This window comes from Podarcis muralis, chromosome 10 (genome assembly GCF_964188315.1).
Source record: "Podarcis muralis chromosome 10, rPodMur119.hap1.1, whole genome shotgun sequence".
Lineage (NCBI taxonomy): Eukaryota > Metazoa > Chordata > Lepidosauria > Squamata > Lacertidae > Podarcis > Podarcis muralis.
The window spans coordinates 77771563-77787323 of record NC_135664.1 but is presented as its reverse complement, the minus strand read 5'-3'; the positions used below and the strand labels follow the sequence as shown (position 1 = coordinate 77787323).

General features: G+C 48.9%; 2 protein-coding genes across 2 annotated transcripts; one reads left to right on the top strand and one right to left on the bottom strand.

Moving 5' to 3' along the window:
• Nucleotides 1-276: 276 nt before the first annotated feature.
• Nucleotides 277-1209, top strand: LOC114605006 (olfactory receptor 13H1-like). Its single transcript, XM_028745730.2, has one exon. The coding sequence runs from the start codon at nt 277-279 to the stop codon at nt 1207-1209; it is 933 nt and encodes a 310-aa protein (XP_028601563.2).
• An 11044-nt stretch (nt 1210-12253) lies between these two features.
• On the bottom strand, nt 12254-13189 carry LOC114604875 (olfactory receptor 13H1-like). The gene has a single exon (XM_028745396.2). The coding sequence runs from the start codon at nt 13187-13189 to the stop codon at nt 12254-12256; it is 936 nt and encodes a 311-aa protein (XP_028601229.2).
• Between the last annotated feature and the right edge of the window lie 2572 nt (nt 13190-15761).

Here is a 15761-nt window from a genome sequence, read left to right as displayed (position 1 = left end):
AGTAGTCGTAGCAGTCATTGTTATCATCTTGCCTTCTATGAAAGTTTCTCAGAGCAATATACCATAAAAACAGCACACAAAAATTGAAAAACAACACACAGCAGATATCTTCAAAACTCAAAGCAAAGCAAAATAGGCACCCATGGTCCATACATTTGTCTTGGCTAGGTCTTCTGTCTTGGATAGAGCAGTTTTTTAGGGATGACCAAAACTGCATACCTCCCACTGTGACATATTTCTAAACACTTCATTCTTTTCACCCTGCAGGAAAATGTTATGGCTGCTGAAAATGAGACTGTGGTGACTGAGTTCATCTTGACTGGATTTTCCGAATACCCCAGAGTTCAGGCTGTATTCTTTTGGTTCCTCTTGATTGCCTACCTCATTAGTGTGCTTGGCAATGGACTTATTATCCTGCTGAGTATAAAGGATCCTGACCTTCATACTCCCATGTATTTCTTTCTTTGTGTCCTCTCATCACTTGACCTTATCGTTACTAACAATGCACTTCCAAATGTCTTGGTCAACTGCTTCATTTACATGCCCACAATTTCCTTCTCCGGATGCCTGACGCAGATGTACATTGGTTTGTTAGTTGTCGCAACAGAATGCATCATCCTGGCCATCATGGCATATGACCGCTTGGTGGCTATATGCCAACCCTTATACTACATGCAGATCATGAGCTGGAGAGTTTGCATAGCCCTGGTGGCTGTCCCTGTAACACTTTGCTTCCTCTACACCGTAGCCACAGCCCTGTTGCGACCTACTGACTTCTGTGGCCGACACATCATCAACCACTTTGCATGTGAGTTACAGTCATTCCTCAAACTGGCTTGCTCAGATACACATATCAGTGAGTTATTTATGCAAATTTCCAGCCTTTTTCTCCTAATACCACCCTTTGGTTTCATAGTTGTGACATATGGGCGCATAGGCCTGGCTGTACTGCGCATCCGTTCAGCACAGGGTCGCAAGAAAGCCTTTTCCACCTGCAGCTCTCACCTTGTTGTCGTCAGTGTCTTCTATGGCACAATCATGATCATGTACTTGAACCCACAAGGGAACTCGGTTTCTGAAAAGGACAAGCTCATATCTCTAATGTATGGAGCTTTGACACCTATGCTCAACCCTTTGATCTACAGCCTGAGAAACAAGGATGTGAAGGGTGCCTTTTGGAAACTGGTTGGAAGGAAAATATCAGAATAAGTATCAAAACATGATGATAAGGCCATAGCTTTCAATTACGTTTATTAGCATAGGTCTGATCTGAAGATACTCGAGGGAAAACGAAACGATGTCCTTCACCCATATTTTTTGTTAATGACATTTAACCAGCCCCTGTTCCATTATAGCTCTCAGTTCTGTTAACCAGTTTCCCTCCCAGAGATTCATGTCCCCTAGAAGTGTCCCCCCTCCCATCTACATCCAGAATTGAAGGAAACTGCAGCAAGAGGTGACAGCTCTGGACTTGACTTAATTTGAAACCTTTTCCAAATCATATAAATGTTTGGAGTGACAGAGTTTCATTAAAAAACTGTATGTTCTCTCCTATTTTTATGCCATAGGGTTTTTTTTATTTCAGCAGGTGAACCATTTTGTTTTATTTTTGTTGACAGCTGTCAGAGACTGCCTCCCGGTCTCAGCTCACAGAAGACCAACGCTAGCCATTAGAACTGTACAGAAGTCTTTATTGGCATTTAGTTTCCATTTCCAAACACTAGCGTGCGTCTCTACGTCTTAACCCTAGACCAGCGAAGCCTCGTCTGAGTCTCCGCCCCCTGTACACCAGCTTAAGACTCTAGCCTTACTCCACCTTCTACGTTTCTCCTTCCTCCTCTGGGTCCTACTACCCCCCTGGGTGCCTTCTTTCCGGGATGCCTCGGAAGCGGACCCTTCGGACTCCTCCCCTTCTCTCCGGCGGGCTTTGGGACCCGGCTCTCTCTCCGGACTGCCCATTGCGCCCCCCTCCTGTACGTTTGAACTTGGCGCGCGCGCGCTGCCCCTGACCTTCCTTTTGACCGTTACCTCGCTCTCTGATGCAGGCGTGGCTAACCCTGACTCATGTCCTTCCGCTGACGGAAGGCTGCCTGCTGCCGATGTTTGGGACTCCTCCCCCTTACTGCTCTCCGGTGGGAAAGTTGGTCCCGATTTCCAGCTGCTGCTCTCTGAGTCCCCTCTGGCCCCTCCTTCCTGGGGTGTTCCCTCTGGCAACCCCCTGGCTCTGACCACTGGGGCCCCTTTCTGTGAATCCTCTGATTCACTGGAGAGACTTAGAGACCTCGGATGGCTACCCTCGCTGACTTCTCCCTCAGATTCCTCTCCCTCGGTCTCTACTTCCTCCCTCTCCTGTCCCTCTGCTCCTGAACCCCTGACATCCATCCCCCCCTCGAAGCCCCCCCTTCCCCCCTCCCCTCCTTCCGGTGCGGGTACTGGGTGCTCCGTCGTCGCGGGGGTGCTTGCTGGATACAGTTCATCCCCCATGTACTCGTCAACGTCGCTCTCCTCTGCTTCCATCTCTCTGTCTTCATGCTCGAACCCCACGTTGTCCCCCAACACGTCCATGTCCGTCTCGCCCCTCTCCCCCTCTTCGGGTGGTCCCATCCAAGGACCCCTCAGCCACTTCCTGCGCCACTGCTCCTCTGGTTGATCGTCCCACCAATACGAGTGGTCTGAGGCAGACCCCGGTGGCGAACCCACCTGAGAGCTGGGGACTGGCGCCTGTTCCTCGTCCGAGTCGAACCCCAGGAATGTGCTGGCTGAGAGCGTGGGTGTGAAAAGCCAGTCATCGAAATACTCTGGTGGCATGGGCCTGTGCGGGAAGAGGGCATGAAACTCCTCTTTGAGCAGCGGTTCCTCCAAGGCATAGTCCGGTACCCAGCTGTTGGCACTGGCCGGGGTACCCTCTCTGGCTAGGAAATATTCTACTCCCTCTTCCCCCCATCTGGAGTCCAAAATCTCTGTGACCTCATTGATGTGTCCCTTCCTAGGCGGCCCCCTCACTCTGTGCCCTTCACTGCTCTGGTCTGGTGCTGTGTCTGGCTCCTGAAACCTATGAGGTGCTTTGTAGGGCGTGAGCACCGATCTATGGAACACCGGATGCATTCTGGAACCCTCCGGAAGAGCCAACCGGAAGGCCACTGGATTGACCTGCGCCTGGACTTGGTAAGGTCCTAGCTGCTTATGTCCTAGCTTCTTCTTAGCTAATGATCTGGTCGGCACTGCTTGCGCTGCTAGCCAGACCCAGTCACCCACCTGTATGTCTTCCCCAACTCTTCTGTGTCTGTCGGCCTGCACCTTGTATGCGTGCTTAGCTAGTTCTAGCTGCCTCCTGAGCTGTTCGTGGACTTCCTGCAACTCTGACGCTAAGGCTTCCGCTGCCTGTGGCTCCCCCTCCCCCACTCTCTCTAAACCCGGGAAGGTTCTGGGATGCCTCCCGTTGTTGGCGAAGAACGGCGTCACCCCCGTCGACACGTGCTTCGTGTTGTTGTAAGCGAACTCGGCGAGCGGCAGGTAGTCCACCCATGTCGTGGGCTGCTGGTTGGCGTAGCATCTTAGGTACTGCTGCATGACGGCGTTGACCCTCTCCGCTTGTCCGTTGGTCTGCGGGTGTCTCGCCGACGCCAAATTGACTTTGACGTTCAGAATGCCCATCAGCTTCTGCCAGAAGTTCGAGATGAACTGTCGCCCCCTGTCGGAAAGAATAGACCGTGGCAGACCGTGGACCTTGAACACGTGGTCTATGAACAGTTTGGCGGTCTGCTCTGCCGTGGCTACCTTCGCACACGGAATGAAGTGTGCCATCTTAGTAAACATGTCCACCACCACTAGCACTGCTGTCTTTCCCCTCGAGCTGGGCAGATCCGTGACGAAGTCCAGGGCCACCCTCTCCCACGGTTCAGACGGTGTCTGCAGCGGTTCCAGCAAACCCGCCGGCGGTCTGTGAACTGACTTGGCCCTTTGGCAGGTGTCACATCTCGAGACGTAATCCGCTACTTCCCCCCGCATCTTGGGCCACCAAAAGTCTCTGGCTACGAGTTCGACAGTCTTTTCTTTGCCAAAGTGCCCTGCGGTGGGAGCGTCGTGTAGCTGCTGCAGGACCCTCGCGCGGAGGTCGTCTCCCGGCACGTAGAGTGCTCCCTTGTGGAGGAGCAACCCATCGCGGATCTGGAACTCGTCGGCCCTCGCTGTGCCCCTGTGCACCTCCTCCATCTTGGCCCGTGCGAAGGGGTCTTCCCGCAGCGCGCGACGTACGGCGTCCAGGTCCACGGTTGCCGACGCGCATGCCCACGCTTCCGGTGCGAAAATGTGCTTGGCCGCCGACGGTGCCGCCTCCTCCAGGTATTGCGGCTTTCTGGACAATGCATCCGCCATCACGTTGTTGTCGCCTGGGATGTACTCTATCTTGAAGTCGAAGTCCGCGAAGAACTCTGCCCATCTAATGTGTCTCTGGTTGAGGAACCTAGCCGTGCGCCAGTACTCCAGATTCTTGTGGTCCGTGTGGACCTGCACTGTATGTCTGGCTCCGATGAGGAAGTGCCTCCATGCCTTGAATGCTGCATGTATGGCTAGCAACTCCCTGTCCCAGATAGTGTAATTCTGCTCCGACTTGCTGAGCTTCCTCGAGTAGAAGGCGCACGGCCTCCAGTCCCCCTGCTGGTCTTGTTGCAACAGGACAGCTCCCACGGCTCTGTCTGAGGCGTCCGTCTCCACCCTCATGGGTCTGCTGGGATTCACATGCAGCAGCTGCTCTTCGGACGCGAAGAGACGCTTGAGTTTCTGAAAGGACTGCTCCGCTTGCTCCGTCCAGATGAATTTCTTCTTCTTGGAGCTGAGCGTGTCGGTGATGGCTGCTGTCTGCATGGCAAATCCCTTGATGAACTTGCGGTAAAAGTTGGCAAAGCCGACAAACCGCTGGACTTCCTTCCGATTGCGTGGGCTCTTCCAGTCCAAAACTGCGCGAACCTTGGCGCTGTCCATGGCGAGCCCCTTGTCCGACAACTTGTAGCCCAGGAAATCCACCTCCGTCACGTCGAACTGGCACTTCTCCAGTTTGGCGTACAACCTGTGCTCCTTCAGTCTCTGCAGAACTTCCCTGACCTCCCTCTCGTGCGCCTCTCGCGATTCTGAAAAAATCAGGATGTCGTCCAGGAAGCATACGCACTTCTTGTAAAGGAGCCCCGCCAGCACGTGATGCATAAAGGCTTGGAAAGTGTGAGAGCCATTTTGTAATCCGAAGGGCATAACTCTGTATTCGTAGGTGCCCAGTGGCGTGAACATGGCCGTCTTCCACTCGTCTCCTTCGCGCATGCGAATCAGGTTGTACGCGCCACGTAGATCCAGCTTGGTAAAAACGCGTCCTTTCCGCACCGTCGCGAGCAAGTCGTCTATCTTGGGCATGGGGAAGGCTGAGGGCTTGGTTTTCGAATTCAAGATTCTGAAGTCCACCACCAATCTTTTTTGGGGCGTATCCCGCTTCTTCACAAAGAATACGGGACTGCCTCCCACCGCTTTCGACTCCCGGATGAACCCACGCTTCAAATTGTGATCTATGAACTCCCTGAGTTCTTGCAGTTCATCCTCAGACATGGAGTACAGTTTTCCAGTGGGCAGCGTCGCCCCCGGCAGGAGGTCAATCTTGCAATCATAGGGTCTGTGAGGGGGTAGCTTGTCCGCCTCCTTCTCGCAGAATACCTCCAAAAACTCCGCATACTTGTGGGGTACTGCTTGCAGCGTGCCCAACTGCAACTGCGGGTCCTCCTCTTCCCCTTCCGGGCTGGGTATAATGCAGTGTTCTGCACAGTAGGAGGAGCCAAAAGTCAGGTGGCGCTGGTACCACGCCAATGCTGGGCTGTGCCTGTGCAGCCAACTCATGCCTAATACTATAGGCGTGTCGGACAGCTGGGTGACATTGAAACTGATGACTTCCCGGTGATTCCCAATTTGCATCACCATAGGCGGCGTCTGCTGCACCACCTGCCCCCCTAGCAGTTCCCTGCCATCCACCGTGACAACCTTCAGGGGCAGTGTGGCTGGCAGTAATGCTACGTTGTGTTGTTGAATGAACTCCAATCCTATAAAGTCTGCGTTACTGCCAGAGTCAATTGTAATAGGCACTTCTAATGTGAGTCCATTGGGCAGCTGAAGCGATGCGGTTAGCTGCACCACTGGCTTGGGCGGGAGGGGGTCTGTGGGCTGCAAAATCTCTGGGGACTTCCTCACTGACTCGTCTGGCTGGGCCCCAGTGCCTCCTCTTCCAGCCAGACCTGGTCGTTTCCCTGCTGTGGTGCACTCTGCTGAGTTGTTTCCAATACTGTCACTGAAGCTGCAGTGTGCTTGAAACTCCTCTGGGGACACTCTTTCGCCATGTGCTCTGCACTCTCACATATATAACACTTCCTGTTCCTTCTAGGCAGCTTCGATTTTACTGCTCCCGGCGTTAAGGCTCTGGTAGCTGAGTGAGCCCTAGCACCGCCAATCTCCATCTGCTCCTCGCCCCCTCCCTGTGGAGGCGTGGACTGCGCACGCGCTGCCTCTCTGGGCAAGAGGGAGGGCACTCTCGCTGGTGAACGTCCCCAACGCCCTTCTTCTTTGCTCCACGGACGTTCTTCCTGCCTCACCCCAATAGACAACGCTCTTTCAACCACTTGCTGAGTGGTGGTGGGTCTCTCACCCCTTGCCATCTCATCCTTGATCTGTGCATTCAGACCCTCCCAAAAAAGGTCTCTAACCGGCGGAGAATCCTTATCCCAATTCAGCGCGTTGACCAATGCAAAAAACCGGGAATGATACTGCCTTACGCTGGCTTTCCCTTGTCTTAGCCCAAATATGTCCCTCCGGGCAATGTCCAGGTCTATTTTGGATAGGAAACAGGAGTCCATCGCCTTAATGAACGCATCTGCGCTTTGAAGCGCTGCATCCTTATCTCTCCACAGGTTGCGCAGCCATGATTTCGCGTCCCCATGCAAATGAGACAAAATAAACCCCACTTTCTCCCGTTCGTCTCTAAAGTCTCTTTCCAGCAGCTGCAGCGCAAACAGCACATCTGCTCGGAAATTGGGGTACTGCTGCAAATTCCCATCAAAATGAGATACAATGCTGCCTCCTCTCTTCCCCAAACCGATCCCCTCGGACCTGGGTGCTGGGATCCCCTGCTTTACAAGCCCTTCCAACCTGGCTTGAAGATCTCTGCATGCAGCTGCCGCTTCTTCCTCTCTCTTCCTGGATGCGATTATTTCAGCGTTGAGTAGCGTCACCGCTTCTTGCAGGGAAGCTATTTTCTGTTCTGTAGTCATCTTGCCTGACTCTTGTGAGCTCGCAAGGCACCAGTCTTCCACCCTCCCTGCCTCGCTTCCTTAGCGATGCTTGAGGCGAAGAAAACCGATGGTAACTTGAGACGAGGCTTACTGTCAGAGACTGCCTCCCGGTCTCAGCTCACAGAAGACCAACGCTAGCCATTAGAACTGTACAGAAGTCTTTATTGGCATTTAGTTTCCATTTCCAAACACTAGCGTGCGTCTCTACGTCTTAACCCTAGACCAGCGAAGCCTCGTCTGAGTCTCCGCCCCCTGTACACCAGCTTAAGACTCTAGCCTTACTCCACCTTCTACGTTTCTCCTTCCTCCTCTGGGTCCTACTACCCCCCTGGGTGCCTTCTTTCCGGGATGCCTCGGAAGCGGACCCTTCGGACTCCTCCCCTTCTCTCCGGCGGGCTTTGGGACCCGGCTCTCTCTCCGGACTGCCCATTGCGCCCCCCTCCTGTACGTTTGAACTTGGCGCGCGCGCGCTGCCCCTGACCTTCCTTTTGACCGTTACCTCGCTCTCTGATGCAGGCGTGGCTAACCCTGACTCATGTCCTTCCGCTGACGGAAGGCTGCCTGCTGCCGATGTTTGGGACTCCTCCCCCTTACTGCTCTCCGGTGGGAAAGTTGGTCCCGATTTCCAGCTGCTGCTCTCTGAGTCCCCTCTGGCCCCTCCTTCCTGGGGTGTTCCCTCTGGCAACCCCCTGGCTCTGACCACTGGGGCCCCTTTCTGTGAATCCTCTGATTCACTGGAGAGACTTAGAGACCTCGGATGGCTACCCTCGCTGACTTCTCCCTCAGATTCCTCTCCCTCGGTCTCTACTTCCTCCCTCTCCTGTCCCTCTGCTCCTGAACCCCTGACAACAGCAAATTTTGCAAACCATTTTTTATATTCTGAGCATGGCTGTGTTGTAATAGCATTATATGTTAGGAAATATCAAACCACCTGATATTTGTTGACAGAATGTTTTTGACGTAATTCTGAGTTTCCTGCATGCCCATAAAAAACTTAGATATTACTGTTTTTCATTCATTTGTCACTCATTGTCAGGGGAGTGCCATTGGGACAGGGGAGGGAGGCCGGGGGATACAGAGAGCCTCCAAGGCTTCTGAGGAGCAGCTCCTTGTCCAACAGTGGGGAAAGCCACACCTCCAGTGCAGCAGAGAGGGAAGGGGGAAGGCAAGCGGGGGGGGGAGGGCTCGAAGATGCTACTGAGAGCCCAAGCGCCTCACCTAGCCTGGCCAGCCAGGAAACAGGCACGCCCTTTCCATCGCCCAGTTTGAGCAGAGGGGTGAAGTGTAAGGAGGGGAGGCGGAGATTTGGGGTGTCTAAGTATTTATGCTGGGGGAGAAACCAGAAGGGGCCACTCCTGGAATCTGCAAGTGACTAAGACGGACATGAACTTTAGCGTTCTGCACTGTAAATAGTTGCACAAATAAAAACTTGCAAAAGACAGGTCGGAGTCCTGCCTGGTTACTCGTGAGCAACCACATCACCACCTGACACTCATGTTTAAGATAATAGTATTAGAAACAGAATATATTTATTTTTTATAAAAGAGCTTCTTCCTGCCCCTGAGAAATTTAAACTTTCCCAGTTTGATAGATTATTTTTATTTCTCTAATTGATTTGGAATGATTGACTTGACTTAGATCTTCCAAATCTCCAGATTCTCAGATATCCAGCTGGGGTCTCCTTTAATCTATGCTTTCTGTTTCCCATGTGTGTTGCGAAGTTAACTGGCTGGCGCTGTCCCCCTCCAGCCACATCAGGCCCCCAGGGAACAGTGGGCAGTGCCCACTTAGCCAATCGGAGGCAGGGGCTTGGGGGCTGCAAGCAGCCTGCCCCTACCCTACTTAAGAGGGCGGCCAGGTGTGAGGATCGTTCGTGGGATTTTTCCACCCACCCACCTAGTCTTTAAGGGCCCGTCCATGGGGGGGGGGGGAGTGGGCACATTGCCTCTGGGCCTTGCTATGGTTTATTCAGTCGCCATATCCAGGGCCAAGGGAATTTTCTCCTGCAAGCAAATTGGCCAGCTTGCAGGTTTTTGCCTACCTCACATCAGCTTTCACAACTTTGGCAAATAAGGCATTGGTCTGGATACTTAATCACAGGGGTCTGTGAGAGGGGTCCAGGAGGGGTGACTCTGTCCGAGAGTCCACTGGGGGGCCAATGAACCAAAACACCCCTCTCAATGGCAGCCTGTGCAGCGTTGGGGCATCCAATCCATGTTGGGGGGTGACTCCCCAGCATAAGTTCGACCCCACCAGGTTCCTATCAGGAATCCATGTCTCTGCTTGAGGCCATGACACTAGTTTGGATGATAAGTTCAATACCTTTTCCTGTTTAGTGCTGATAGATTGTAGTGTTAGCACACTTAATAGGCACGACTCAGACAGTAGTTCTGCTTCATATTCAAAAGGTACAGTGGTACCTCAGGTTACATACACTTCAGGTTACAGACTCTGCTAACCCAGAAATAGTGCTTCAGGTTAAGAACTTTGCTTCAGGATGAGAACAGAAATCGTGCTCCGGAGGCGCGGCAGCAGCACGAGGCCCCATTAGCTAAAGTGGTGCTTCAGGTTAAGAACAGTTTCAGGTTAAGTACGGACAGATAGATAGATAGATAGATAGATAGATGATAGATAGATGATAGATAGATAGAGATAGATAGATAGATAGATAGATAGATAGATAGATAGATAGATAGATAGATAGATAGATAGATGATAGATGATAGATAGATATTTCTTTCTTTGATGGTGTCTGTATGGTTCTGTCATGGCCTTGGGCTAGTAAAATAAAGCTTATCTTCTGAAAGGTTCTTATCAGGTAGCAGGTGGGCTGCCATAGCCAAACCTACTGTTTCCTGTAATCAATAAAGCTGTGGCTTAATTCTGTCTGATCAATATTGATCCAGAGTAGATTCCAATGTATAGCTAGCAGAGTAAAAACTTAAACACATTGTAGGATTCCCAAAAAATAGACCAGAGGCAATTGTATTTCATCCAGCAGAGCTTTACTGCTACTGAAGGCAAATGAGCATCATGGTCACAAATCCAATACAATCAGAATTGGCCCTGTCCATAAGAAATCCAGTTGCAGCAGACTTAACTTAAATTTACAACTTAACTTATAATAAGACTAAAGCCTTAACACTAAGCATGCTTGTCAGGGGCTCAGGGGCAGAGCCACGGGGGAAAGAGGCGTTGGAGAGCGAAGGGGAGGAATCTGAGGGGAGCTTAGGAGGATATGACAGTGACTCGAGATATTCCATGAGTCTCTCCAGCGAATCAGAAGATTCTCAGAAAGAGGCGCCCAGGGTCAGGGCAAGGGGGGCCAGCGGGGAGTCCCCAAGCGGCAGCTGGAGATCAGGGCCAGCTTCCCTGCCAGAGCGTAGCGGGGGGGAAGAAGCCCACAGATCAGAACCGGCGTCCACTCCAGCAGGGAGAGAGAGAGAGTCAGAACTGACCACGCCTCCGTCGGAGAGTGGAGGGGCGGAGCGGAGGTCAGTTCCAGCCAGCCCCTCCGAAGGAGGAAGCAGTGACAGGAGCAGTGTAGCCGTTAGGAGGAAAGTGGCCGGCTGGGCGCGCGCGCCAAGTTCAAATGTGCAGGCGCGCGGGTCAGCAGAAAATCCAGATTGGGAGCCAGGTCCCAAAGCCCGCCGGAGACAGGGGGAGGAGTCAGAGGAATCCGCCTCCGAAGAGTCCAGGAGGGGTGGGACCCCAGGGGGCAGGAGGACCCAGAGGAGAAGAGAGCAGAGGAAGAGGTGGAGCAAAGCTTGGGTGTTAAACTGGTGTATGGGAGGGGAAGAGTCAGACGGAGCTTCAACGGTCTAAGGTTTCAGACGTAGGGATGCGCGCCACGGATGTAAAACAAACAATGAACTTTAATAAAGACTTTTGTATATAAAGAGACACTGGCGTTGGTCCTTTGTGAGCTGGGACCTGAGGCACCCCTGACAATGCTATATACAGAACACTACACCAGAAGGAAAGAGAGATAGAAAGTAAAACCCAGGCTCTTTCTGGCCTTATTATTATAGTCAACATGACCTTGACAGAAAGACATAACAGAACTAATTTAACCCAGCTGTACTCAGCTTCTTTGAAGGAATAACCCAAACATCATGAACCTTCTGCTTGCTTCTTTCACACAGAGAAGCTTCCAGTAGCTTCCAGAACCATCTCTACACATCAGATCAATACTTTCTGCACTAAGAAACGCAAAGTGACAAATTCAACCCAATGACAGTCTCCTTGTGTCATTCTTGTGGCCCTCCCTTCATCTGCTGTGACCATTATGCACCTGTGCGGGAAATACTGGATAAGTCTCACACAGTGCTGTTGGGGACTTCAATATCCACGTCAAGGATGCCTCAAATGGGCTGGTTCAGGACTTCATGGCCTCCATGACCACCATGGGGCTGACTCAGGGCATCGATGGTCCAACACATGTAGCTGGGCTTACCCTCAACCTGGTCTTTGCCTTAGAGGGGATTGCTAATACTCCATTGACTGTTTAAAACCGTTGTACTGGTTGCCAGTTTGTTTCTGGGCCCCATTCAAGGTGCTCACATTATTCTTTAAAGCCCTAACTGATTTAGGCCCCTAATATCTGAAAGACCACCTCCTTCCCTACCGACCCTCTTAGGTCCTTAAATGGCAGCTCCTCCGCCACCCCACTCTGCATGGCCCCTAGTGAGAGATGAGGGGAGCTGATTTGTTTATGTTTATTTTACAAATTTATAAACCACATCACAGCCTAAGGCTACAAAAGCAGTTTCTGTGACAAGATTTTAAAAAGATGAAATACAAAAAAAAGAAATAAGCATTCCAAAAACTGAACCATTTCTACAAATTTTATTTATAAAATACGAAGTATTACATTAAAGGAATTCAAAAGAGCATTCAGGCACTCAAGAGGTGTATTCAGATATATTTAAAGGGGGCTAGGGATCCATTTTCCTGCCCATTACCCTCCACAAGGCTCCTTTCACATCCTTGTTCCTCAAACTATAGATCAGCGGGTTCAGCATTGGAGTGACCACAGCATAGAAGACAGCAACAAATTTGTCCTGGTTTGAAGATCTGCCTGGCGACCTCAAGTACATGGCCATAGCTGTGCCATAAAAGATCCCAACCACTGTAAGATGGGAGCCACAGGTAGAAAGAGCCTTGCTCCAACGCTGAGCTGAGCGAATCCTCAGCACTGCCAGACTAATGCGAACGTAAGTCAGCAAAATGAAGGCAAAGGGTACTAAGAGAGTGAAAACACTGCTGCCTAGTGAGAAACCTGCATTGGCTGAGATATCAGAACATGCTAGTTTCACAACAGCCTGAACTTCACATGCAAAATGGTTGATGACATTGTGCCCACATAGTTTGATCTTCATGGTGAAGGATGGTACAAGGGTCAACAGGGAGGCCAAGACCCACGAGGAGACAGCCAGACAGCCACACAGCCTTCTGTTCATGATCAGCGTATAGTGGAGTGGCATGCATATCGCCACAAAGCGGTCATAAGCCATGACAGCCAACAGAATGCATTCCGTCGTCCCAAGGAAGAGCGAGATACACATCTGGGCAAAACATCTGGCATTGGAGATAGTGGGCCTCTCCGTGAAGCTGTGGGCCAGCATCTGTGGGACTGTGCTGGTAGTGTAACAAATGTCAAGAAGGGAGAGGTTGCCTAGAAAGAAATACATGGGGGTGTGGAGGTGAGGATCTGCTATGATCAAGAGGACAATAAGGCCATTCCCAAGAAGAGTCATTAGATAGAGGAAGAGAAACGCGACAAAGAGCACCCTGCGCATGAGTGGCTGGCTGGAGAGCCCAGTCAGGAGGAAGATCTCTGGTGTCGTTTCATTATCATCTTCAGGACCCATGGCGTTGTAAATCCTTCCCAAGATGTGGAATTATCTGCTGGAATAGTAAAGATGCCCCCAAACTATATTAATTGGAGTGTGACTAAATCCCATTACCATTATTGTTGGTGAAATGATAATTTTATAATGGTGAAATGCTTATTTTATAATGTCATCAAATAATTCATGTTTCTTTGAACAAGGGATGGATGAATATTTCAGATTCAATTTCTCACTGTTTCTAAACCTTTTCAGTTTTAAATTCAGTTCTCCATATATCAACATTAGTTTGTGATTGATTGATTGATTGATTGATTGATTGATTGATTGATTGATTTAAAAGCCCTTGTGAAATTTCATTAGCATCTTGGCTCTAATTTTTCCTAATATACACATTTTCTATGTGAAGAAAATTACACTCTGTGTGGAAAATGTATCCTTGGAGCAGAGCTATGAAACCCCAATCTTGCTACATACAATGGTGGTACAAATCCACCCCCTATGCAAATATCATATATACAGTGTATTTAAATGTTCTAGGGAAATCTGTGACTCTCCAGATGTTGTTGGACTACAACTCCCATCATCCCTGACCATCCTGGCTAGGGCTGATGTCCAACCATATGCAGGAGGGCCATGCATTTGTGCCACCACTGTAAGTAAACTGTGCCAACATACTTCCAGTGCTCCTTGCAAATTGAAGTGACCCAGAAAGGAGTTAAGTGCTAAGATTCCCACTCCTTTGCTGTTTTATATTATCCTTCTCCTAGAGCAGCATTCATTGCTTTCTCTCCAAACATGTTGGTACCATCAGATGTAACAAGCATGATATTTGACTAATGTGTTATTGTTAATTGCCCTGTTTTATGTTGTACTCCACATGTAGCAGTGGACATACCATTCTCTAAGTTTTATTTGCTGCCACAAAAATTCTTACAGTCATAGGGGTCACATCCAAATACAGATGATATAGGACAATGAAAACACGAACCACACGCCTTCTGAATAGTTTCTATCCAAGAGCTCTGATTGCACTAAATAATGATCTCAGGGCCAGTTGCAAGAAATAGCAAGCAGGGAGTAGGAAGGAATGAGATGGATTTTAGGTTATGTTATGCCTTTAATAGGTTATGTTATATTCTGGATTATGTTATGTTTTTATAGATTATGTCTGAATAGGATGAGAGTGTTGGAGATACGTGCAAATGTGTATGTGAACCCGGTCTTTGGGTGGGTGTTTGATTTTCGTTGTTGTGTATACTGTGTATATACGGACAATGACAATAAATTTATCTATCTATCTATCTATCTATCTATCTATCTATCTATCTATCAGATGGAAGAAATTGTCATGTTTGGTTCTCTCAGGTTCTTATTTTCCCCATCTTAAATTCAGTTCTCCACATGTCTGCTACAATTTGCATTATTATTATTTTAACAATCCTCATGAAAATTCTTCAGCATTTTAGTTTGAATTTCTCCTAAAAAATAAATTTTATATGCAATTTTGACTGACGTTCACATTTGTGCAAGCACCTTCCCTATATATAATGCATTTTTGTATGTTATTATCAGTTCCATATTCTTTTTACATACATTTTCTCCTAATATATGCATTTTTGTGAACATTGCTTGCTTAGAGAACTGCACCACAAAATTTGGATAAGTGCAGGTTCTGGAAGATGGTTGTGTTTCAGTTCTCATATTGTTTCAGAAAGTGCAAATTTGGGGGGTATAGCCAGGTACTTTAAATGTATGCTGTGTGTGTGTGACTATAGTATGATATTGTGTGGTATTAATAGGGTGGTGAACATCTCTAATGGGGAAAAAATTATGGGTGTTCTCCTAAAAGAATCAATTACTAAAGTCAGCTTGCTATATTGCAGTTTAAATTTTTGACAAAAAATGTAAAATACATACAAAAGAAACTTGAAATATTTACCTTATGGGGTGTCCTGTTGGATAACATTTGTTGAAAGGGGAAATAGGTTGCCTGATGGATCTGAATCAAATAGCCTTGTGCAGCCTAATCTCATATACATTTCCTTAAAATTAAGTTCCATTAACCTCCATGCAGCTTCCTCCCAAGTAAATGTGCCTATAATTGCAGCTTTAGGAACACTTCTAAAAGAACATAAGAAGATCTAATCCACTAACATCGCGAGGGGATTTCAAATGTTTTGATTAAATTAAAGAATAAATAAAACACTTTTCTGGTTATGACACCAGTCTAAGAAACAGCAAATGTTTGATAAAACCATGAAAAACCAAAAACGCTTCTTATATCATCTGACTTAATTAGGCTGTGTTAACAAAAAAAAATTTTTTTGGGGGGGGACCAGAATATCTCTGCTGATTCAAATGGCGACAATGGAAAGCTGAATCAATCTTCTCAACCAAGTTTCTGGTCACAAGTGGTTAATTCTTGTCTTCATGGCCTGAGGAACCACCAGGTCTAGGCCCCCATCTGAACAGAATAAAATCCAATCTCTGTGTGTGACTAGAAAATAACAATTTTTATAATTAAAACTTGAAAACTCATTATCATGAGTCTTTATATCCCTGAGAGATTTCAAAAGTTATCTGTACAGAC

Coding starts and splice junctions, on each gene's coding strand:
- LOC114605006 (XM_028745730.2), top strand. CDS start 277: ATGGCTGCTGAAAATGAGACTGTGGTGACTGAGTTCATCTTGACTGGA.
- LOC114604875 (XM_028745396.2), bottom strand. CDS start 13,189: ATGGGTCCTGAAGATGATAATGAAACGACACCAGAGATCTTCCTCCTG.